This window comes from Diadema setosum, chromosome 9 (genome assembly GCF_964275005.1).
Source record: "Diadema setosum chromosome 9, eeDiaSeto1, whole genome shotgun sequence".
Classification (NCBI taxonomy): Eukaryota; Metazoa; Echinodermata; class Echinoidea; order Diadematoida; family Diadematidae; genus Diadema; species Diadema setosum.
In genome coordinates, this window is record NC_092693.1 from 6,084,356 (window position 1) to 6,111,668 (window position 27,313).

The window sequence follows — 27,313 nt, forward strand, 5'->3', positions numbered from 1 at the left end:
TAGGTCCAAATGTTCACTACGGTATACTGGACCTGTATTGTGGAATGATTTGAACGTGAACCATGTTTTTAATCTACAGTATAATAATAATAATAAAAAAAAAACAGTATAAGAATATTCTTTTGAGTTCATACTGAAGTTCTGTGTGAAAGTATTGGCTTTAGATTTTGTGTGATATACACGTATGTATTTTGACTATGCCAATTTGTTTTTTTGTTTGTTTTTTTTTTCAGTTCAAATCTGTTTCTGTGCACTACTAGGTATGTACAGTCTTACAAGCCATTTAAAGGCTTTTTCATGTGCATTCCATTTTTCATCATTACAGTTATGTACAAATGTGTACTTCGTGCTGATTTGTATAGTACATGTATCAATACCTGTGTTATCGTTATTTGATTTGCATGTTATATATGTACATTGTATGTGTTTTTTTACCCTTGTTGAATGATGGAAATAAATGAAATGAAATGAAATGTTTGATTCATTTGGAGCTTTATTTATGTGAGCAAAATTTCACATTACATCACATCCACAGTTCATCATAAGTTATATGGTTGGAGAGAATAGATAAAAATAGAAAAAGTTTTTTTTTTTCACAAAATATAGACTTTGCACATATGTAAAAAGAACATAATAATTTCATTCAACAATCCAACTCACATTGTGACGATAAATGCACAGAAGGGAAAGAATTTTCTTACACCACAAAACACACACTATGGTTTAAAAAAGAAAAAGAAAAAAAAAATAGTACATATGTACCTGTAACTAGTTTGTTGAGGTTTAGTGCACGGCATCCTGGGATTTCTGTCCCGCATATTGAGTCCCTGAGCAAAAAAAATAAAAATAAAAAATAAAAATAACAAAATAAAGGCTTCATCTATGCTAGGAGTCTCCACCAAAGTGTAACTCGGAATGGGTACCCAGTAAGAAGGTCCATATTGCTGTGTCTGGATATACAGCATGTGTGCAAAGTCAAGAGACAATCACAGGCATAATTTACCATTTGCAGAAGAAACGAAAACCAAGCATTAGTGCTTTAAAATAGTTCTAAAATGTGAGTGGGGGATTAGAAACAACCACTGTAAAAATTTGAATCTGTATAATCAATGTTAAGTATTGTTAAATACATGTACACAGATGTGAACAATGGTTATAATGATGTTTCCAGATTAAACCATCTACAAATGCTGATATCTCCCTACATTTTAGGTTTCATTGCAAAACTTTTACATGGTAAGATGTTTTGTGATACAACAGACCTACACATATGCATCAAATGTGATATCGTGAACATTTTTTAAATCACTGTTCCCAAAGGTAAACCGGACCTGTAACTTTAACACTGACTGGCGTGGAGTGAAGACATTCTATGTTGCAGGGTTGATTCCAGTGACATGGGGTTGTGTCATGTTGTAAAGTGCTTTGGACACCATACATCATACTTCAAAGAAACAAGACATAAACACAGAAAACTCCACTGGACATATTTTATCATGAATACAGTGTACTACAAACTACATCCTTTAGCAACTGAATATTCTGTACATAATGGTCTACGGTTCCCTGGAAGATACAGCAATATTACTCTCATCTAGACAACTTTCTAAATGATATAAAAAAGCTCACTGCATGTTTATTTTTGTCTATTATTAGTCATGTCTGTTTGAAAGCCCATGAAGACTTTATTAAGAGAATGGTGTGTCACAGAAGCAATTCTGACATATTCTTGTTGACCTTTGACCTCTTTCAAATTACGTAATTATATATTCAATTCAAATGATTTTATTTCCATATAACGTAATACAAAGTAATATTCATAACGCTTACATGAGTACACAACATCAAAAGGAACTTTCAATCACGTAATTTTCAACAGAACATGAATACAATAAGCCAGTTTGGGGTTAGCTCATGGGGACATCGGTACAAATTACCTTTCTTCTTTCTCAGTTGATTAGGCACTCCACGAGTTTTCAAGCGAGAGAAGGTATTTCAGCTTACCCGACGTAACAATTTATGGAATTCATCAGTCATGCTCAAACAAAGAATGAACTTGCGTAGACCAAGTGACCAGAATGATCCATCAATTAGCACTTTTGAAAGCATCCATTTCATTATTTCTCATTGAATGTATTAACAATCTTTCTCTATTGATATTGTCAAATTCCGTTTTTGCTGTCAGGTGGATGTGCTGGCAAGCACCACTCATAATGATCACTTGAATAATCATTACATCACAGATGCTTATCTCAGTGAATAAAAAACCAACATGCTCTGCCGGTACTGATGACCTTTTTCTGCTCATGCTCAAAGTGGAACCCCGAACTGGCTTATTATCATAATGACATCAACTCTGATTTGGATAAATAAACAAGTAAGCAATACAATCTTAATTTACAACTTTACATGGAAAAGAGGATTCACAAGAAAGGCATAGCTTGTAAAATTTGTGAATTACTCTAGAAGGTGAGGGCATCTCAAGATCCGTCAAGGACTCCATGTATGAAATTTGACATCCTGATGTCTGGCAAAATAATCAGAAAATTAAAAAAAAAAAGACTATGACAAGGACAAGAACAAAAGCAGGGACGGAACAGACAGAAAATAAAACTAATTCTATATGAAAACTATTCTATATGAAACCAAAAAAAAAAAAGGTAAAACATTAACACTATTCTAAAAATGGATGGGCAGTTTCGGGCATTTTAGGGAGTATATTGTAATAAGATGGGCAGCTTTGGGCGTTTCAGTGACTCATGGGTTAAAGAGCTGCTGTGCAGAATCTGGTCAATATTGTCTATATCACTGGTCAGAGTCAAAAAATGGAGTACACATTCCTAGTAAAGATACACTAACAAGCAATGTAATGACAGGCAGGTCTAGATTTATCTTTTACTGTTCACACTTCACTACATGCATTAGTAGCAGTAACAGTAGAAAAAATGACGACAATCATAATGGTTATAATAATGTCAAAGTGAGAAATATATGAGTATAAAAAAAAATAACATGAATAATCATCTTTAAAAATATATATATATATCATTATTAACAATATTACAGTTGTATTTTTGTTGATGTTATGACATACCCTCAATGTTTTTAATTCCATTCATAAGATGTTGACCTGTAAAATTCATTAAATCACAATGAACCAAAAATCGCTGAGCCATTGCACTGTCAGACATATATCTAGCATGTTTTTGCCTCAAAATAGTTGCACCTATAAAAGTTGAATTAAAAACAAAAATTGTGCAATAAACATCACTGCAAAGCAACATTATTCTCGGCATCACAAACAAATACAACTGACTATGATATGGAAAGTCCCATAAGCTGTATCAAAGTATTGTGCGCTTTCAAGTTTGGGTAGTTTATCATCATACATACATGACACGTTTGTCAGCATATTGCATATCATACAGTCATACATATCATAGTACATACACAACCTGCAATGGGCTCTTAAAATATTGCATATCAGAGTGTTCTCAACACATGCACCATTCGCCCAGGGAGGTGTCATAGATGGAGTGGCAAATTTTCATAATACATGCAAACACATGTTTGTGTTCTACAGCATTAAAACGGGATATCTTACATTCCTCTGCTTTGAAGGCATGTTTGCCATGACTCCAGCTCAAAAAAAAAAAAAAGAGATGTGGAAAAAGGAAAAATTTCACATTTTCATTACATTACAAAATGTATTACAATTTCGAACAAAATATCATAATTTCTTCGAAACAGTTCAGGTATGAATTCAGAGTTATACACATGTATTTCTGTTCTCCTATAATGTTCTCCTATAATGTGCAAAGTGAAATTAAAATTAGGTTCTCTTCAAAATCTTATATTTTTCCATGATGCAAACATTTGCATAATTTAGTTTTCTATCTTTAAATCTGGTATATTTGCTCTTCCATATAAAGCACTCTGCTAAGTGTGTTCCAGCATGTAATTTTCACTTTTTGCTGTTAAAAGTGCAATGTATATTTTTTACACTGCACTGTGATTCTCCACTCCACTGCCAACACACACACACTCATTGTTACCATGACATCAAAAGAGAGATCATGAGATCGAACTACAGTGGAGGAAGCCTTGCTTGCTGCGAGAGCGCTAGTCCTAATTACTGATGCTCTCTTTTGTCAAAGCACCTGGTTAACACTTATAATGTCTCGGCAGTGCATTGCCAGACTTCAGCGAGCAACAGTTCCTTCTCCCATCTATAACACCTTCCTGATTCTAGCTGAAGTTTCCTATTCTACCACAGATCATATTGTGGAGCCAGCAATTTTCTTTCGTTAAAATGAAATTTCGCTCTAACCACACAAATAAAGTATAAACATGCAAGCCATTGGTCTATTGTTTGTTGTTTATTGAATACCTGTCATATGGTGAAAAGCTATGTTAAATAGGATTTATATCTCATTAATTTCATTTAAATGTTACATTTAAGAGAGAGCATTAGGTGGTAGCACTTTCAAGCTCACTTTGAAAACACATGTATAAGAAGTGATGGTTTAGGATTCAATTACAGTTACCTTATTCCAAAGCTTTCTTATGTACACTAAAATTTGTTATTCCAAAAGCTCCTTATTCTGAAGACTCCTTATTCTGAAGGTTCGCCATTCCCAGGATTCATTATCCCGAAGGTTCATTGATGCCAAAATGAAATAAGATTTGATATTCTGAAGCTTAGTTCTTCCAAATATTTGTTAGTCTGAAAGTTTGTAATTCCGGAAGTGAGGTAAGGTTCTTTGTTCCACAGGTGGGTTGATCCGAAATTTAAATAGGGTTCGTTATTAAAAAATGTTTTTGTTAGTGTACTCATCTCTTGTATTTTTTAACCTTTGGATTAACAAACCTATTTCATATTTTGATCAACGAACATTTGAAATAACGAAGATTTCTATTATTTTCGGATTAACAAACCTTCGTAGTAGGAACCTTTAATATTTCATTGTTGGATTAACAAAACCTTACAAAATTGTATGAATAATGAACCTTCAGAATCAACAAACATCAAAGTACGTAAAAATTTGTTTCGTAATAATGAACCTTCAAAAAAAGCGAACCTCATTTTATTTCAGATTAAGATTATATAATAATGCATGTTCTCCTTAGACACTGTGCGTGACACAGGGAGCAAACGCAAAGTGATGTGAAGTGTCCACCCACGTAGAGATGATCTGTAAATCCTTGTTCCAAGATGTATTTTCGTAAGCGATCCCCATTTGTTATAACGGAAGGTGGATGTTTTCCTTTTCTTTGTCAATGGTTCTTGGAAAAGACTGTTCTAATGAAAATTTTGCTATAACAATGTTTGTTATAAGTGTATCTTGTACCATAGACTTTAAAGGGAAGGTAAACCCAAAAAGCAATGTGGATTGAGTGAAAGCAGCAACATTAGTAGAACACATCAGTGAAAGTTTGAGGAAAATCGGACAATCGATGCAAAAGTTATGAATTTTTAAAGTTTTGGTGTTGGAACCGCTGGAAGAGGAGACTACTAGAGGATATGACGTATTAGTGGACAACAATACAAAGAAAATATAAAGGAAATTCAACAAAAATTCACTTTTCTAGAATTATGAAAGAGCAATGGACCAACCTCTTTCAGAAAGCAGGGGGAATAATTGCTACCCTTAACATATGTCAATATCAAGCTGATGGAATTTGTCATTTTCATGAAAAATGGATTTTTGTAGAATTTCTTTATATTTTCTTGGTATTGTTGTCCACTCATACGTCATAACCTCTAGTAGTCTCCTCGTCCAGCGGTTCCAACACCACAACTTTAAAAATTCATAACTTTTGCATCGATTGTCCGATTTTCTTCAAACTTTCACTGATGTGTTCTACTAATGGTGCTGCTTTCACTCAATCCACATTGCTCTTGGGGTTTATCTTCCCTTTAATGATGATGATATTGGAACATGAATTTTTAACCATGAATAAACGTGTTCATTGTAGCGGGAGTGCACTGCATACTACAATATCACTATACAGCTTTTCATTGCATCTTTCATAAATACTTCTGCAAATAACATTTACAATGATGGTAGCAAAATTTTGTAACTATTAACCCTAAAAAGGCTGGGGGGGGGGGGAGGGGGGCGGTTGAATCAACCCCCCTCGACATTTTTTGTGACTATTCCGCCGCGCGAAATTTTTTGACTGCGCCGTTCTCTGACTTTTTACTTTTACACGTCTTGCGCATCTTTTGACACCATTTTCACGAAAATTGCGCATACCGTTACGACGCTGCACGACCTTTTATATATGCCTGTCAGACCGAAAATGGCTCAAAAACGTGATTTTGTGTGTAGAGTCTATGCAAATGGAGTTTTCTCACCTTATTCATAAAGATATATATTCATAAAGATATAATCAATTAATTTTAGTATAATTATGCTTGAAGAAGGTTCTGTCATAAATTTCATGAAAAAAGACGATAAAACAAAAGGTCGAAAAGCAAAGAAATACATAAGAAATTTATAAAAGAATAAAATACATAAGAAATTACGTTTGATACCAGATTTTTTTTTTCAGGTACATTGTTAGGAATGCTACAAAGAATGCTATCACCAAAAATTAGGATTCTAGGAGCTTTACTTTCTGATTTAGAGCAAAATGTATGAGTTTATGCATATATTAGCATAATTAATTAATGTAATGAAAATTTCCATTTGTTTTCGGTATAATGTAGTAGATTTTTTCATGGCGATTGCGCGATCGACGGGGTTGAATCAACACGGCCACAGAACACCCCAAAAAGCCCGGCCTGGTTAGGGTTAAAAGCTCTCATAACAAATATAAAAAGAGGAAACATATGAACATTAAAGGCTTGTACACACGCATATTTTGTACTATTTGGACACACTTTGCATAGAATAATTGAGACTCCAACGTTACTGACAATTCATGCTCCCAATTCATTGTGTGGTTCATGCATGTGCATTTGAGCTAGGAGCACCATAAAAAAGGGTGCCTAAGAACACTAACTGTCATTTGCAAAACATTCTGGTGGAATGTGTAGCACTGGCTCATTGCAAATTCAAATGTTTGACTCCTTTCATAAGGACCACAAGGTCACGATGCATTATCAATTCCAAGACTTGCATTTGGTACAGCTGCTGTCCACTTTAGTCCAAGTGTGGCAATTTTTCTTGAGTCGCGAGAATTTGCCGGCAGTGTGAATGGCACCATCAGTGGCTGGTGCTCTTCCCCTTTCCCCGGCTGCTCAGAGATTTCTGCAACATCTTCTCCAGGTTGCCCACCGGGAATTCCAAAAACAATACGACGATGAGGGCCACGGCGTGGGAGAGCAGCAGAAATGAGGCGAACATGTAACTCTGGAAGAAAAGACAAGAAAGATACACGTCAGACTATGACTGTGGACAAAATGGTGTGAAACATGCATCCCTGAACATCTCTTTCTTTGGGAAGATACCCGGTACACATTCTACAAAGTGTCTTATGCGTAGGTATCATACTGGCACGATCCATAATATCTAGAACAGACAACCTTTTCTGGTGAAAGTGCTTGATTGAATTCCAAATGTACTAATTCACAGACTCTGTTGTATGTTGTTATTGCATTTAAGAAGAAACTGATATTTCACTATAGTCATTTGGATAAAAGTTGTCATTTTTTCAGTGAAAAAATTAGAAATGGGCTTACCTTTGCCATCACATGTATTTAAAAATTAAATAAGAAATATTTCAATCTCAGGAAGATGTCATTACATGATCATTCAGTTTCAACAAGCAGTATTTTTCTAAGGTTTTGCTCAAATCTTTACTAATTTGCACGTTTGTATTGCCCCTTATGTTAAAAAGTGCTCTTTCTGGTAGCACCGAATTTATCAGCTTTCAGCTCAGAGTATACAAACATGACATGTCTTACAAGTGTCAAGTCTGACCAATGGAAGGGTACGGTCAGACTGAGGGCATAGAGCTGAATGACCACTGGATGAAAGAGATACACGGAGTAGGTCAGTCTGCTCAGCGGAACCCAGAATGACCAGGAGAGAAAGCTGTCGATGACACCTGCAGTGGACACAATAAACACAAGACAACACTATTTGTATTGGACCCACAGTGCTTCTCCCAAAGTCTTCATAGCCAACCATACACACAGACATGGGTGAAATACACAATTGATCCCTTGGTGGAACCGCACTACCATAATTCTTCACCAGGCAATCTTGTTATGTAATTCAATCATTAGTTTCCTTAGTCATTCTTGAAATGCTCAAACAGATGTTAATTTTTGACCAAAAAAAAAAAAATTATAATAATGAAAGCATACACAAAAATATACGTCATGCATGACATCACTGGCACTATACAAGCTCTGATGAATAGAGAGTGACTGAATGCAAAATACAACTGTATGCACTCTCCTTGCCATATTTGGATCTAAAATGAATATTTTTGTCTCACCTCCATAACCATAATGACACGCAAACACCACCCAGCTGAGGGCTACAGCCCAGGCAAAAGTAGAAAGGCTAACGTAAGCTGCACTGGTCGTGGAGCTCGGTGTAACAGTGCCTCGACTGATGCCGTAGAGTCCATAGACCACAGCAATGCCCACGCCACTGGCCATAGCCCAGCCTGCAGCTGCCAATGACTGAAATAAAACAATAAAGTTGTGTGTGTTTCATTCTTAATAAAGAATGATATCTTTATATAATCAAAGACAATAGCACTCTTCAAATCCAAAATTACTGACATCCATGGTCGGTAGATTTGTGAAGATTTTGTGGGCTCCACATGCATAAATTGTACTTCCTAAACATTCCTCCCCCCTTCTTTTTTTTTTTTTTTTTTTTTTTTTTTGGGGGGGGGGGGTCTATTCAAGCAAGGGAGAACTGCTTAATCACAATTTTGCCAACAATACCATTATATTCAGTCAGAGCTGATTCAAAGCCCTACAATGCCATCAAAAGACAAATCAAACAAAATAAAAACAACTCCAGCCTCCATTCCCTTGAATTCACATAAGAAATGTATACTCCATGTAGCAAACTCATATTTTCTCCTCCTCGTAATAATAAATTTAAATCATTAAATAATATAATAATACTCAAATAGGCAGTGCAAAGAGTATGCAGCTGAAGAGATAAAAAACTAAGAGATCTGCAGATCCATAGTAACCAGCTCAAGATGACTGCATATCAGACACTTGTTTGTGCCATTGTGAATCATGTATGCCAGTGTGGGACCCGTACACTGCCAACAACAGGGCTGCCAACCTTGAGCGAGAGTTTGGAATGAGACACTGCAAGAGAGCAAAGCAATTGGGGGGGGGGGGATAGTGTGGAAGGGGAATGCTCCCATTGCATGTGTGGGAGCTTTGGCAATTATAACATTTTACATGGTGCATTCTGGTGTGCACTTTAGTCATGATTTCAACACATACATAGATAGGATGAAACCAGTAGGGAAAAGTCGAAACTTTGGGCTTGACCATATCAAATGTTCAGCATATCAGGGCTATTGGAGACAATTGTGTGTGTGTGTGTGTGTGTGTGTGTGTGTGTGTGGGTTCACCTTGACAATTTGTCATCACAGTGCAACAGTTAGAATTTGGTAAACTGTGCGAGAGTTGGCAGCCCTGCACATGCATGATACACAAATTTCAAAAGATCCCCAGACATGGTGCCAGGCACTGCCAGATATGTACTCCACAGATACCATAACACATCGAGTGTGTCAGAAGTGCTCCAGCAACTTGGTAGGTCATCTCTACAGCAGAAATGAGAAAACTACAGGCTGGCCATATCTGACAACATGTACAATTAATTCTCTATTAGACTTTGTCCTCCACCATCACATTCAAACCAACCACCAAACTGTCTCATACTGCCTACCATTTCCTCCCACTCACTGCAAAGTGCAATAATATCCAAGATTGAAGGAAACAGAGGAACAAGAAGAAGAAAAGGAGAAAGAGGGTAAATTGGTTTCAACACTGCAAATATTAACTCAAAATGCAGTGAATCCGATACTGAATAAATTACTCAGTAATTCCTCAAGCAGTGCAGCACATCTCCCATCGCCTCAGTTTTGAAAATGAGAAAAGTTATCGTAACTGGACAAGAACTTACAGGTGACATTCTAATTTTCCTTTTCCCAATCCGATAAATGATGTATCCCATCGCCATGCCAACCAGGTAAGGTGGGATGCGACAGTACGGCTTGATGTAGATTTTGTTCTGATATGCCACGCCGTCACTTGCCGACAGTCCATTTGCAGACGGCACAAATACACTGTAACCAAGAAATTAAAGAGATTTTTGATCAGTTTGAATGATAGTGCATCAACATTCCACAAACCTTGTCTAGGTGTACAAACATAGTGATTCAAAGGTATCATTTGCTTTGGCAGCTGATCACAGTCCAGAGTGCCAATAAATGAGTCAGAGAGGTTTTCCATTATTCCAGCATCCTTATCCCCATGGCTAGCTACAATTTCATAGATTGATGTAAAATTGTAATGGTCTTGTGCAATAAAAAAAAAAGGGCTTCTATAACCTACTGCATTGGATGGTAACAATTATGATCATGATGTGTTTTCCAGGATTATAGACTGTTCAATCTATGCTTTTCTTTTAGCTATCAGATGTATGGTCGATGCAAAGCCAATATCTTACCAAAATCTATTACACTCTACTACACAACATACACACAGGTACACAGATATCAGAAACAAAAATTTGTTACTATATAGGATCATGTTGAACACTGTGATGCATTAAATAAGTTAACAAGACCTGATCTGAAATATTTACTATAAAAGCAGAAATTTTTGTAGCGTGGAAATTTTTGCACATTTTGTACAAACAGAAAGTAGCACAAAAAATAAAAGCACATGCAATATTTTGGCTTGCCAAATGTTCCAGTGATTAATGTCTTGATTCTGCAGAATTAAAAGCATGTGAAATTCATTTTACCCAGCTGAGTACCAAAAAAAAAAAAAAAAAAAAAAAAAAAAAAAGTACTTATGCAAAAATATCCTCTTTTACAGTGATCAATGACAGCTATTTCAAAACACATTAGCAACTTTTTAAAAAGTAGAATGACACTAACATACAGGGCTTTGCTCAAAGACAGACAATAATATACTAGACTTTACTCTTCATAACTCAGTGTAGCTTTACACTCAGCATTTATGTAAAATAATACAGACCATTTTTGCAGTTCAGTTGCCAGTGGCATTGATAAGAGTTTGTATGTTCGTATTTGGTCAATAGTTGCCCTACATAGTGGCGCGTATAAATTCATTCCAGCTATTTTGGTATTTTTTTATGAACAGATAGTGTGGTTGATTGGACTGGGGTACCACTGTGTGGTTGCATTACCTTGTGGTGGCAGCAAATAATCCAGGTGGCAGGTCATACTTTGACATCAAGATGGCCGTTGTGATAAAACTAGCCAGGCAAGTAGTCACTAAACCTAAAACTCCTACAGCAGTAAACCTAAAAAGAGGTAAGAATAATAATTAGCACATAGGAAATCAACAAAAAAGAATCAACCATTAGAGATCAGTCTCCCTTTTGTCCTCCATCGCTACTTTCTACATCTTTATCAATTCTATGTCTTCATAATCATTACAAAGACACTATGTAAGAATATATTCATCATAATTATCTCCAAATCTATCTCAAATTAAATTACTCAAGTATATCATTCCCATCATTGTATCGTTGTCCATGTAACATTAAACAACATCACTTACACTTTTGACCATCCAAATCAGATCATAACTACTGGCAACATCATCAAATTGTATCCTCATCATCACCATCATCACTATTACCACCATCATCACGACCATCACCATTATCACCACTTTGACCATCATCATCATCATCACCAACATCATCATCACTATCATCAGCACCATTATCATCATGATCACCACTAACACCATCATCATTACCATCAAGATCACCATCATTACAATCACCATCACCAAAATCATCGCTATCACCACCACCATCACCATCATCACCGTCAGCATCATTACCATCACCATCAACATACCGTTACATCAACGTCATCATCATTACCATCACCATCACTACTATCATCAACATTACTATCATCATCACCATCACCATCACCATTGTCCTCGTCATCATCAACATCATCACCATCATCATCACCACAACCATCATCAAATACAATATCACCAAAATCATCATCATTAACCATCATTAGACCGCCAACTCAAAATGCTCTTCTCTTTGTGTACAGCTATCGGTAGGTTACTATTGGTAAAGACAAGGTTAAACCCCATATTTAAAAGTTGGTATATCTGTATACAGTAAACCTCGGATAAGTCGACGTCGAGTGAGTCGAAAATCACTTAACTCGAAGCAAAATAAAAAGTCCCGATTTTTCCCTATGTATTTTCTCTAAGAAATATTTGGATAAGCCGAAGTACGAGAGTCGAATTTCGGCTGTGTTGAAGTAAAAACATTCAGTCCCTTTTGTACAAAATACACGTAATTTACATCACTTGAGCCGAAGAAGATTTGTCTGGCATTCTCATTACATTTTCGAGGAGAACAAAAAAATCGGCATGTCGCAGAACCCCGTCCCTGACCTGCTGCAGGTAAGCATGCACACTCACCATACCGCTCCGCAAGCATGTCGAATACATACACATGTATACATGTATACACACAGCACATCGATCCATACTTTATCCATACACACAGCACATCCATACTTTATCCATGTCAAGCCAGACCTCCTTGGTCAACCAATAGCTGCTTTAATATTTAAGTGACAGGCCAAGTGGGCGGAGCTTGTTTGTGCGTGCCCGGCTGGCTGTATAGTTTTGTTCAATGGAGGTGGGATGGGCCTAGGAGAGTGTTTGTCTCAGGGTAGGTTGACAGAGATGGCTACCTTATTGCACCATAGACATAGCACATGCACATTGCCACATTAGCGCAGACATTCTCAGAACTACGTTTAACTACGAGTATTGATACAAATTCCATGTTCAATTTAGAACAAAATAAGAACATTATCTTCAAGAACAGACAAATTTGAATGCAAACACACACACGCACGCACTCACACACACACACACACACATGCATGCAAATGTACTATAATACATGTACATAACTGTAAGTCGAAAAAAAATCGACTCTCGCGAGAGTCGAAGTTCACTTAAGTCGACGCATTTTTGTCAGTCCCGAGAGCTTCGACTCATGCGAGGTTTACTGTACTTATGGATACAACTGTGTATCAGCGGTGTTCAGTTGCACATGAAGGGATACTCAGATATTCTGCACCGTCCTAAAATCTATGTAATGATATATATATAAACAGCACTGGGGTGGAATTCATGCACCCACCACCATCACCTTACCAGAACAGAGGTAGGAGTATCAGAGGGCTGAGTACGAAGAACTGCATGTCATTGGCCAGGTACCATCCCCACTCCACACACTGAAAACAATTCAGTTTAATTCAGTTTAATCCAATACATTTGAATAAAATTTGACTACCATCACTTAAATTCACTTACGATTATTGTAATTACTTCTCATTCAATCTAATTAGATGCACTTACTCCAATGTTCAATAAGATTCTGTTCAATACTTTCCATTTCCAGTCCATCTTATTCATCTCAGTGCTAAGCATTTCTATGAAATCTTATTCAATACAATTTATTATATTTAAGTTGGACCAGTTTTCATTTTTAGTTGAATGTTTCAATCCACCTAATTTAGCACTAATTTCAAGCATGGATTTGACTCATAAACAAAGGATAATTTGAAGCCATGAGATATGTCATGCAGTTGGGAATGAAGTGCTCAAACTAAAGAACAATGAAGCACAGGACAATGAATGACTAAGACACTTTGCAAAAAATATGAACAAAATGACAGAAATAGACAATATTGCATGCAACATTTTAGCAACATCCAATGACAGTGCATAGTAAAAAACAAAAACAACCTCCCCCCCCCCCCCAAAAAAAAAAAAACAGTGTCAAACTGAACATGGATTTCTGTGGCTGTTTGAATGCGGTCAACTTTACTTTGCCAACAGGGGGCGCTGTTCTCATTTTACACACCAACCTGCATGGGAGTGAGCCCACAACACAATGGCAAGCTTGTGCATTTTGTACTCACATCCTTTGTGATCCCAGGGTGGAAGTTGTTGATGTAGAGGATGTTGGTCCACCAGTAGGAGTGGCAGTTGTTGACTGTCCGCTGAACACCGAACCAGACCGGGCCCTGACCCAGGTTGGGGAGGACATATATCAGAACCAGGATCAAAGCGCCAAGGGTGGGAGTCAACCTGGAAAAAGGGAATATTTTAAGACAAAACATTTTAAAAATGGTTGCTAATTCAATTGGTAGCCACTGCTTCACCGCATGAGTACAAATACAAGCTGTTTCATACCTGATGTATCTGTGAAAATACAGCCACGCCCACGGTATCCTGCCGTCTTTCTCTTTCATCTTCCGAAGTGTAAGCAGGGTCAGCAAGAAACCACTGTAGGAAAGCAGAGAGGGAGAGGCAGGTGACTGTAAGAATGGGTCGTAAAATCAGATTGATTTGAACTATACTCTATAAACTACTATATAGGTGGAACTGTTCAAGCAAGTCATTTTTCAATTGAGCTATATATATTCTATGAATAACTGTGAAAGTGGAAATGTTCAAGCAAATATTTTTTAGATTGAACTACACTTGTATATTCTCTGAATTAGTGTGATAGTGGAATTGTTTGCACAAGTATTTTAATTTTTTTTTTTTTTGCGCTCAATCAGGTAAGATGAATTTCATATTTCTGATTCTGCAGAATCGAAATATAGAATAGTTTTACTTATAGAGAGCAAAAAACTCCTTCTTTTACTTTCGCACTAGTTAAAAAAGAAAATTGTGCAAAAAATGCTCGACATTGGGGTGCAGAATCTCTCTCTGTGTTCACACGGTGCATCATTAATTCTCACATTTATAATTTTAATTCTTTGTCAATACTTTCTCCCATCCAAAATTCACTTATCCATCTGGCACAGTCCAAACAGAACATCAAGATTTTCATTTATAAGGTTTGTTTGATAGATACTTTATTTTCTGCAAATCAATATACATAAGTTACATGATCATGAAGATGCAGGAAGTATACAAAGTAAATTCAACGCAGAGTCGTTTGACTTGCATAAACCGCGATACATATAAGTACATAATCATGAACATGTAGGAAATATATAAAATGAATTTAACACAGTCTTTTGACTTGCATAAACAACGATATGAAAGAAATATAATATACAATATGCATGTCTATGCAGCAGTGATAAGAATAGCATTTATAGTTAAGAAACGATTATGCAGAGGGCCGCCATTATAAGCATTGCTTGAAAAGATGGCCGGCCCGAGGAAAAGATAAGGACGTACTAGATTCGTAACGATATAAATTCTGCTGCGAAAGTAGCAGGGGAAAATAAACTCTAGTGTGTGATGGTGGTGGTGGTGAATGTGTGTGCAGGTGCTTGAAGGTGGATTAAGCTTGCATGGCGGACAACAAAGAATGTACCATAATATTATCACATTCCCTTTGAAGTGTAAGTTCACGCTGACGATACAGTAAAGACAGATAGCAGTATGTCTATTGCATGCATGACTGGTGACCTGCATACGTAGCAAAGTCTTCATGGTGGATTTATCAATCAATCCATTTATCCTTTAATCTTTCAGTCTTTTCATCTATCTATATACCTATTGATCAAGCTTCCCTCCTGACCATGCTCTGGACTGACTCACAAAGAACCTCAAAAGATGTAACATACAAAATGCCTTTACATGCTTGTGAATGTAACGAGGGAACTGCTACATTTCACACAAACTAAACCTCACCTGAGAAAGAAAAAGCTGTCGACAGCAAAGTTTGCATTCGCAATGGCTTGAAAGCCAAAGTCGTCCATCCAATTGGGGAGGGCTGTAAGAAGATTTTCTGTAAACAAGAAGAAAGTTGAAGACTTGCATAAATCAAGACTACACAAGGTCTCTTTGGACTAAAGAAAACAAAACAAGAAAGAGTTGGAGCCTTAACCTTTAGTATTCTTTTTCTGTAACATGTATATCCCACAATGAAGTTTACATTATACAATGTGCTGACAACTCAGTATGAAAGTCACACGATATTTTTTGGTAGTCCAGATAATCAGGACAAACACTCAACTAAAATAAACACAACACTCGTCTAATCCCATACCCTCTTCTTCCACTAACGCAAGATTATCAATATTTTTGATGCACCTTTTCCCATTAGATTAACTGTGTGGATGACATCAAATTCTCAACCCTCTGGACAGCAAACTTCATCTAAATTTTCAATCAAAAAATAGGCAGCACACTCAAAAGAGGGGCAAGAGAAGTTTGAAGAATATGATACACAAACTACACTAAATATCTTTACATTCTGACAGTTGCCAGATACCTTATGAGCTAAGCACACATTCACTATGACTTACTATCTTTAAATATGGCAGAATTTTTGTTTAAACCATCCTTTTTGTTTTGTTTTGTTGTTGCTTTTTGGTATAACCCTTAGAAATTCTGTTATGGCTCTGTCGGCTCATCATAATTTATTTTGGCTGGCGATCGCCTCATTGATACTCACCACTGGTCCCATTCTGCACAATCATGACGAGCGTATGACCCAAGATGACCCAGGATATGCTAATGACCCTGATGCCGTTCAGACAGCTTACGCCGCCCTCGCCCTGCTTGGTGCCGAGGATCTTGGGAAGGTTGCGGGAGATGGCAAAGCAGAGGAGCAGCCTGACGAGAATGTCTGCCGGAATGTATTGATAAAACAAGATTAACAATTGGGAATGTACTTGTGCATGCGAAATAGTCGGTTGATTTGGAGACCATGATATATATATATAATAAAAATATTACATGAAGACATATTTTGGTCACATCCATTGATTGGATGGTGGTGGAAGTTACTACATGATATCTGTAAATCTACATTTATGGTTTCACCAGTCCTCCACCACCACACTTAAGTTTTGATAAACTTGATATGCTTTTGGCAGTGAGTGAGAGAGATACATTTGATAACTTCATTGTCAACTGTGTTACTTTATGTGGGAGTTCCATTACAATTCTGCTTGCCATTAAAGAGGAAATTCCCCTACCTCAGAAAAAAAAAAAATCATGCTGTTACTCTATCATTCTCAAACTCTTCACTGCAAATAAATGATTGCAAAACAGATTGCTTCAAAGTGTTTGCAGCAAAAGTTGTGCCAACAAGATCGGAACAAAACAACTATGAAAAAACTGCTGTGCACGCATGTTTTAATTGAAAAGAAATTTAACAAATTTTTGTTCTCGATAGAGCTTTGGGTATAACAGCAACTAAACAAAGTATCCTCTTTCCGGATGCCCCTTGACATCCTGCAATCATTTGAAACATTCTGTATAATGCACTTGTCAATGTAATGACTCACCCCACTACCCCCGGACATGGGTGCGTCATTTCCTCGTTTGGTCCGTCAAATTTGTGACCCAGGTGTTCGTCATTTTACCAGCTTTGTCCGTCAAAATTTTGACCGAGGGGTGCGTCAAAATCCCATTATTGTCGGTCATATTTTTGACTGAGGGGTGCGTCATGGTACGTCACTTGGCTATGGAAAATAACACGCATTATTCTGAACCGAGGGGTGCGTCACTTGGCTATGGAAAACTGCACGCATTTTTGCACGCTACCAGTACCGTATACACGTACCGCGAGTGAAATTACAGTAAGCGTTTTCCCGCGGCAAGTGAAAATCAAAGTCGGGAAGCGTTTTGGAATAAGAGGGGAAAATGCTTGCCAGAATCTGGCAAGCAAATAATTTAAAAGCCACCCTTTCTCCTCACATTTTCTATCCAACAAACCCATGAAATCACGCACACTCAGGGACTGTTTAGCGATGTAACAATTTCAACCTTACTGTCGAACACTTAGTGCCTATTGCATATTGCGATGCAACACCAACACACATTGCTATCGAAGAAAGTTCGTTTATATTCCAATACAATGTGCGTCTAAATAATGTTCTGTGGTGACAAAGGCGAATTTTTGACAGTAAAAGAAGCAGCAGCAGAAGAAACTGCCTGCCGCATGCCATTTTCTGCTCGTGGGATTAGCCCGACGAGACGCGCGACGCTGTTAGTACGCTGTGCGAATCTCTACGTACAGCGACTGGGCTGTGTATACTCACGGGAATGCCGTGGCGTGGTGTGTACCTGCGCTGCAGTATGCATCCACCGGACTAGCAATGGCCGCGCACACACAGCGCATCTGCACACACGTGATTGTCATGTATGGATTGCATGCACAGAATACATACTATAAATGTACGGAATATCGTAGCACGCAGCAGCGTGATGTACGGTGAATGACGGTACGGTGCTTACAGGGCCAGGGTAAGGGAAACTTGCCGAAACTTTTACAAATTATGTTTACGAACCAAAAGAAAATGAAATTGCTTGAATAAAACGTATGCAAAAATCGTTTCAGTATTTTCGGGGGTGCGTCAAATGTACCGAGGATGTCCGTCAAAAAAGTGACCGCGGTGTGCGTCACTTTCAACGTGTTGTCCGTTAAAAAAGTGACTTGTGGTGTTCGTCACTTGCAGCGTTTTGTCCGTCAAAAAAGTGACTGTGGTGTCCGTCAAAAACCCCGTGTGGTCAGTCAAAAAATGACCATGACGCACCCATGTCCAGGGGGAATGGGGTGTGTCATTACATTGACAAGTGCATAAGCCAGTTCGGGGTTCCACTTTGAGCATGAGCAGAAAAAGGTCATCAGTACCGGCAGAGCATGTTGGTTTTTTATTCACTGAGATAAACATCTGTCATGTAATGATTATTCAAGTGATCATTATGAGTGGTGCTTGCCAGCACATCCACCTGACAGCAAAAGCGGTATTTGACAATATCAATAAAAAAAAGATTGTTAATACAAATGCGAAATAATGAAATGGATGCTTTCCAAAGTGCTAATTGATGGATCATTCTGGTCACCTGGTCTATGCAAGTTCATTCTTTGTTTGAACATGACTGATGAATTCCATAAATTGTTATGTCGGGTAAGCTGAAATACCTTCTCTCGTTTGAAAACCTGTGGAGTGCCTAATCAACTGAGAAAGAAGAAAGGTCCTTTGTACTGATGTGCCCATGAGCTAACCCCGAACTGGCTTATTGATAAACTTCATTGTTTATCACAAGTATGTCAGCTTTATAAAGAAAAATAATTCTAAAACAGCTGTAGCAATCATACTTGGCTCTGAGTGATGAGGAATGGTAACTGTCATGACATCTGCTTCTGAAGCTGGCCTTCCTGCTGTTAGCAAAGGGCTTTGCTCTGTTGGTGCTGCCTTCTCATTGTTAAGCTGCAAAATAAAGAAATAAAACATATACATAATACACAGCAAACAAGAACATACAGACATGAATAAAATTCATTCTCTTCATGACGCACCCTATGACAAAGACTTCACATTTTTGCAGTCTCTATTAATAGACAGTCATTCATGTGAGAAAGATAAATAATTCTATGCCAAAATAGCTCCTAAGGTTTACAAATGAGAGACAAAAACATGACTTCAATTTCCCATTTGAAATTTAGAATGCCCAAATATCTTTATACACAGTCCTTTACAAAAGAGAGTCTTATACTTATTATGTTAATGTCATGATGTGATGACATTGCAGTAGTACAATGCTATTTTCACTTCATGCAAAGTATGTGAATCTCTAGCCTTTAATCAGGGCTTCATGGTTTAGGATGACATTCCACACACCATCAACCCTCATAGTCCATGGGCCACGCCAGATATTGGTACCATCTGAGGTGGCAAAACCTTTTTGGTGTCATTTTGTTTGTCGGGCATAGATATGCTTATCAAGCTATGATAGCATTTCCAAATGAGTAGCTTAGTCCTAATAAATGAATTTTTAACCCGTTTGGTTTCGCTGTTATATCCCTTTACTTCTGAATCGAAACTAACCGCTATAGAAAGAAGAGCAGTGTCTTCTGTATGTCCACAGGTGTTCTGTTGTAAACGCGGGGCGCTTAGTCTTTATTCAAGGCAGCGAAGGGAATATCCAAGGGTTATGATGTTCACAGCGCTTAGTCTTTCTTCAAGACGGCGAAGGGAATATCCAAAGCTAATGATACAGTGTATATCCCTTTTTCTAAAAAGGAAAAAAAAAAAAAAAAAACAATTCCTAGTGGCTTTTGCCGTATTTTTCAATTATTCATCATTTTCCGGTGAAAACGCTACGGTGAAAACGCTAATGCCACGCCACTGTCGCTTTATTTCCATCCAACCATGAAAGATAATGCAGAAACAATGTACCGGTACACTACAATACATTATAATACATAATATTGTACATGAGAAGAGTGATTTTTGTTTAAAACTGATGTATTTGTTGAAAGGGTAGTATAAAATCAGTATAGATAATCCCTTTTATTAGGAACTTTAGATATGATAATATCCACGAGGAATTGCTTTTTTGTTTGTTTTTTAGATAAAGGGATATACACTGTATCATAGGCTTTGGATATTCCCTTCGCCGTCATGAATAAAGACTAAACGCACCGCGTTTAGCTCTGGACAGCATCACCCTTTGGATATTCCCTTCGCCGCCTTGAATAAATACTAAGCGCACCGCGTTTACAACAGAACACCTGTGGACATACCATGAACTCCATGGACATACAGAAGACCGTGCTGTTGTTTCTATAGCGGTTAGCCTCGATTCAGAAGTATAGGGATATAAAAACGAGACCAAATTGGTTAAAATTTCATTTATTAGGACTAAGCTACTCATTTGGAAATGCTATCATAGCTTGATAAGCATATCTATGCCCAACAAACAAAATGACACCAAAAAGGTATTGCCACCTGAGATGGTACCAATAACCAATTTTTCGCCTCTTGGCCCATGGACTATCAGTACAATGGAGTAGGCGCACAGTGTTTACAAATATTTGGGCCAGGTGCGAGCATGGTTTTGCAACAGTAGTGTTCATAGATTCATGTATTTGGGCCAGGTGCAAGCATAGTTGGCAACAATATAGTCTTCACAGATATTTGGGCCAGGTGCAAGCCTCATTGGCAACAATAGTGTCCACAGATACATCTATCTGGGCCAGGTGCAAGCATTGTTAACAACAATAGTGTTCACAGATATTCTGGTCAGGTGATGAGGTTGTTTAGCACCAGTTTCCATGGCGACAAATGGCTATAACATCACACACTGGTTCTTTACAGGGCAGATTATTGACCTGAACCTAATGAGACAAGGCCTGACAACAGGCTAGTGAATCTGTTTAAGGGCCAACTTTGTGCCTTGGAAAAGGAAGCAAAACAGTATGCTCTGAACACACAATATAAAGCCAGTTTGGGGTTCCACTTTGAGCATGAGCAGAAAAAGGTTATTTGTATCAGCAGAGCATGTTGGTTTTTAATTCACTGAAGTAAGCATCTGTGATGTAATGATCATTCAAGTTGTTCTTATAAGTGGTGCTTGCCAGCACATCCACCTTACAGCAAAAGCAGTATATGGCAATATCAAAAGAAAAAGATTGTTAGTACTGTACATTCAGTGCAAAATAATTGGATGCTTTCTGAAGTGCTAACTGATGGATCCTTCTGATCACCTGGTCTACGTAATTTCATCCTTTGTTTGAACACGACTGATGAATTCCATTAATTGTTATGTCGGGCAAGCTTATGCATTCTGTTGCCTTGACAATTAGTGGAGTGCCTAATCAAATGAGAAAGAAGAAAGGTCATTTGCACCCATCTGCATATAAGCTAACCCCAATTGGCTTATTATTGCTAACCTCATTTGAATCCGCATTTTCTCCACCCAGCTCCTCATAGATGTTCTCTTGCGGCCCGTGGTTACCATGCAACAGCCCATCATTTGACTCCGCATTTTTTCCACCCAGCTCCTCATAGATGTTCTCCTGCGGCCCGTGGTTGCCATGCAACAGCCCATCAAACTTCTGCTGTGTCTCAAGTAGGGAACTGCCATTTCTAAGGTTAGGAAGGTTCCCTTCCGACACGCCTCGGTCCTGGCAGTAATCTACGATGGATCCAAGCAGCCCCAGTGCAACCAGGACGGCAAATATGGTACTTGGGGCATAAAAGATGACAAACTTGCTTTTGATAGTTGTGGCATAGACCTACATAGGTCATAATTTGTAAAACAACTAAAATCTTAAACATGACAAATGCCCATACAAGATGCACTGTTAAATGTATTTCGATCAGAATTACTGAAATGTATTGGCAGCTTACAATGACTGTAATGCACAAGATAATTCAACTGTTACCATGACATGCACAAAAATCTCTTTTCAAACAGCCTTAGTTTTTCAAAGTCATTAGTTTTTAATTTGATCATGATGTTGTGAAGGCTAAATTTCCTGTCCTGCTAGCAATATTTCAGGTACGTTACCCAAGCTCATCAGAACAAAATCTTTGTTTATGCAATATCATCTCAAAATGAACAAGTCAGATAGGTAAACAGATGTTTTAACTGATTAAAGTATTCTCTAATACACAGTATGGTAGGCCTGTGCCATCTTTTTTTAAACAGCCAACAATACCTGATGAAAATGAATTCTATGGAATTGGATTAAAAAACACATGAGTAATATGGTTTCATGACATGAACGAAAACAAAACTAGTGTTAACAGTGAAAGTGTAACAACCAAATAAAGTCTCCTTTTTCCAAAATGATTCCTTTCATCGAATCTGATGAGGGATGTTCGGAGGAAGACCTCAAAGTCATCATCCGATTGAGGAACATTTTCCTAACAGTTATCAAAGGATCAGCTGACAGAGGTCAAAGTTCATTACCATGTCACAATGAAGCCTCCAGTAATGTTTGTGTTGGGTTTATCCGTGCAAAACGCAGCCGACTGTCGAATGTTCGTTGTGGTCAGCCAAGTGACATTCAAGTAATCTGGCAGATAATCAGGAGGAAATTGGTCATGTGAATTCAACAACCTCATTACTCTGTAAAACTCTCTCTGTAAACACTGACATGTATCCCTCTGACCAACACATACCACACTTATCGCAATCCCTGGACTGATACCAAGGATGTGAAAACGAGCGGAAGTGATTCAACCTATGATACTGACCTTATCACTGTCACTGCCATGAAATCTGGTATTCTGCAGCCAAAAAAACAATGCATCAACTTAAATGGAAGACATAGTTCTCAAATGCCTGCCAAAACTGTTGATTTTTGCTCTAAAATGTACACATTTGCATTTATAATATGTGAAATGATGCTGGTATAACACAATTTCAGTTGGATGAAGATGAAAATAATGTAAAATATCACACACACACACAAAAAGATACACAGGATATTGCAAAGTCAGATGATACAAGATCCTGGTTGCTACATGATGCTTTATAATTGTGATTTAAAACATTAAATGTTTGTTGGTCCATAGCCGCAGCGGTATCCATCACGTAAGAGACAGCCGTTTCCCTGTTTCCATTTTCCAACCTGGGAAGAAGCGTCGTCTTTATAAATAGTGTCCACGTTGCAGATCTAAAGCTTGCTATTACTGCTAGGGCACAATTTCATCATGACACACCAGTATCGTCTTACCAACAGCAACCCACTGCTGAGCAGAATAAAAGTTGTGTACTATGATCAAAAGCGTCTTAAATTTTTGATCTCGAAATACTCAAAAACAACTCTCTACCCTGGCAAATCACGTCCGCCAGACAACTTGTTTCTTTGTAGAATCTTCACCCCCTGTTAGGAAATTCCAAATGGTGAGGTGAAAATGAATTCTGAGCCCTTGTGAAAACTATATATTTAGCTTTAATGTCCATTCCACTGCCTGTCACAGCTAGTAAATTTTCTGACTTGGAAAATATAAACATATGACTGTCTCCATTTGAATTGCCTTGTCATTGTAAGCATTATACCAGACTGCCATTGTCAGGCATATACATGAAAAAAAAAAAAAAAATAGAGGTTAATGGACCACATCTTCTTGTTCTTTTAAATACAGACTTTATTCTAGTTGACGCTGCACAGTCTAAAAATTCCTTTCATACTCATTTATTTGTTTTGCTACAGGCAGGTATTCTGATCGCACAATAATGTAGGCATAGTCCATGGGCCAAGAGCCGAAAAATGGGTTGTTGGTACCACCCGAGGTGGCAAAACCTTTTTGGTGTCATTTTGTTTGTCGGACATAGATACGCTTATCAAGCTATGATAACATTTCCAAATGAGTAGTTTAGTCATAATAAATGAATTTTTAACCAATTTGGTCTCGTTTTTATATCTCTATACTTCTGAATCGAAACTAACCGCTATACAAATACGAGCACTGCCTTCTGTATGTCCACAGGTGTTCTGTTGTAAACGCAGTGCGCTTAGTCTTCATTCAAGGCAGCGAAGGGAATATCCAAAGGGTTATGATGTCCACAGCTCTCACGCGGTGCGCTTACAGTGTAGTCTTTATCTAGAACAATGTACCGTTATCATATCTAAAGTTCCTAATAAAAGGGATTATCTATACTGTTTTTATACCACCCTCTCAACAAATACATCAGTTTTAAACAAAAATCACTCTGTTCATTTACAACATTATTAATTACAAGGAAAAGTAGAAATTACGCGGTGCGTAATATATGTCCCCGCCGGAAGTAGCATTTAGTAGCACAATGTACAATATAGGTAAAAAGATCAAGGTCAAAGGTCAAAGAAGTCAAAGGTCAAAATTTTGAAGCCCTCACCTAGTGCCATCACATAAGGCAAACGGAATCGAAATCGGGTTAGAAATGGGGAAGGAGTAGCATTTTGTAGCCAATGTACAATGTAGGTAAAAACTCAAGGTCAAAGGTCAAAGAAGTCAAAGGTCATAATTCTGTGTAGAAGTTTTGAAGCCCTCACCTAGTGCCATCACATAAAGCAAACGGAATCGAAATCGGGTTAGAAATGGCGAAGGAGTAGCATTTGGTAGTAATATGTACAATACAGGTCAAAAATCAAGGTCAGAGGTCAAAGAAGTCAAAGGTCAAAATTCTGTGTAGAAGTTTTGAAGCCCTCACCTAGTGCCATCACTTAAAGCAAACGGAATTGAAATCGGGTTACAAATGGCGAAGGAGTAGCATTTTGTAGCAAAATGTACAATATAGGTCAAAAATCAAGGTCAAAGGTCAAAGAAGTCAAAGGTCAAAATTCTGTGTAGAAGTTTTGAAGCCCTCACCTAGTGCCATCACATAAAGCAAACGGAATCGAAATCGGGTTAGAAATGGCGAAGGAGTAGCATTTTGTAGGCAATGTACAATATAGGTCAAAAATCAAGGTCAAAGGTCAAAGAAGTCAAAGGTCAAAATTCTGTGTAGAAGTTTTGAAGCCCTCACCTAGTGCCATCATATAAAGCAAACGGAATCAAAATCGGGTTAGAAATGGCGAAGGAGTAGCATTTTGAACATTTTGATCACACACGGACGCACGGACGGACGCACGGACGGACGCACGGACGGACACACGGACACACAGACACACACACGTACGGAGCCCGTTTCATAGTCCCCTGCTCGAACTCGTTCGGCGAGGACAATAATGTATTGTAGTGTACCAGTACATTGTTTTTGCATAATCTTTCATTGTTGGATGGAAATAAAGCGACATTGGCGTGGTATTAGCGTTTTCAACACAGCGTTTTCACCGGAAAATGATAAATAATTGAAAAAGACGCTAAAATTCACGAGAAATTGCTTTTTTGTTATTGTTTTTAGATAAAGGGATATACACTGTATCATAAGCTTTGGATATTCCCTTCGCTGTCTTGAATATTAGACTAAGCGCTGTGGACATCATAACCCTTGGATATTCCCTTCGCTGCCTTGAATAAAGACTAAGCGCACCGCGTTTACAACAGAACACCTGTGAACATACAGAAGACAGTGCTCTTCTTTGTATAGCGGTTGGTCTCGATTCAGAAGTACAGGGATATAACAACGAAACCAAATTGGTTTAAAATTCATTTACTATGACTAAGCTACTCATTTGGAAATGCTATCATAGCTTGACAAGCATATCTATGCCCGACAAACAAAATGACATCAAAAAGGTATTGCCACCTCAGATGGTATCAATATCTGGCCTGGCCCATGGACTAGCAGGGGTGGCAGACCAAGAAGAATTTTCTGCGCTTGAATGCTTCACAGTTTTTTTTTTTTTTTTTTTTTTTTTTTTGATTTTTTTTTTGATTTTTTTTTTTAATGTACTCGACAATAGAAGTCTTTGACTTAATTTCACAATTCAACCTCAAGTAAACAGCTGTGTGTGTGGGTGTATGTGTATAAGTGGGTAGTGCACAAACACACATGCATGCACTAATAGTATCTGCAATCAGACCTCTTCCTTTTTCACAGCAAAAGGAAACTACTAAACGGATTTATCCTTGAACCAGTATACACAATTTCCATCGCCCTCTCATAAAAGGATACAGGGATTTACGTTGAACTTCCTGAAGTAAGTAGATGGCCACAAGAAGACCATAAATGCAAAAAACAAATAGAATGATTCAAGAGATTTAAAAAAAAAAAAAACCCACTAATATGTTGTCTATCAACATCTTTGGTATTTCAAAACAATACAGACTTATTCAAATTCATGAACTTCTTCTGTCAAGATGTTTTAATTGCAATTGATTGACAAATTGCCCTACATCGACGTAACAAGCACTGAACTGATTGATCAGTGTTTTAGTAGTAGCCCTGTGTTTTAGTAGTAGCCATGAGAGCAGGCACCAAGAAAACAGGAAGGAGACAGTTTGATGTTCAAAAGCTCAACGATCCCAAGACCAGATCTTCTTTCATTCTTCAGCTGAGGAACAGATTTCAAGCCTTAGCAGATCTTGACGACACCGATAGGGAAATTGATGAAATGTGGGAGAAAACTAAGACGACATTTGTTCAGACAAGCGAAGAGTGCATAGGCTACAAAGGAAAGGAAAAGAAAGAATGGATTTCAGCAGACACATGGGACACCATCAAGAAACGGAAAGAGGTAAAGAAACTTGTAATTAATACAAAGTCAGAACGGTTAAAGAAAAAGTATAATTGCAAGTATCAGGAAATGAATAGGACAGTCAAGAGAAAGGCAAGAGCAGATAAAAGGAGCTACTTAGATGGTCTAGCATCTCAAGCAGAAGATGCCGCGAAGAAAGGGGAGCAAGGTAAAGTTTACAA

General features: G+C 37.8%; 1 protein-coding gene across 1 annotated transcript in view; it reads right to left on the reverse strand.

Annotated features, from left to right (window-relative positions):
* Positions 1-6,952: 6,952 nt before the first annotated feature.
* The window catches only part of LOC140232779 (nose resistant to fluoxetine protein 6-like), a 32,473-nt gene continuing 12,112 nt past the window's right edge, over positions 6,953-27,313 (reverse strand). The window contains exons 4-16 of the mRNA XM_072312893.1: positions 22,934-23,039; positions 21,909-22,203; positions 19,332-19,443; positions 16,677-16,850; positions 15,911-16,007; positions 14,450-14,542; positions 14,176-14,344; positions 13,406-13,485; positions 11,379-11,495; positions 10,125-10,287; positions 8,455-8,644; positions 7,916-8,058; positions 6,953-7,361 (exon numbers count right to left, since the gene is read on the reverse strand). Coding sequence (XP_072168994.1) covers positions 7,215-7,361; positions 7,916-8,058; positions 8,455-8,644; positions 10,125-10,287; positions 11,379-11,495; positions 13,406-13,485; positions 14,176-14,344; positions 14,450-14,542; positions 15,911-16,007; positions 16,677-16,850; positions 19,332-19,443; positions 21,909-22,203; positions 22,934-23,039 — 1,886 coding nt within the window. The 3' untranslated portion in view covers positions 6,953-7,214. The remainder of the gene's footprint in view (positions 7,362-7,915; positions 8,059-8,454; positions 8,645-10,124; positions 10,288-11,378; positions 11,496-13,405; positions 13,486-14,175; positions 14,345-14,449; positions 14,543-15,910; positions 16,008-16,676; positions 16,851-19,331; positions 19,444-21,908; positions 22,204-22,933; positions 23,040-27,313) is intronic.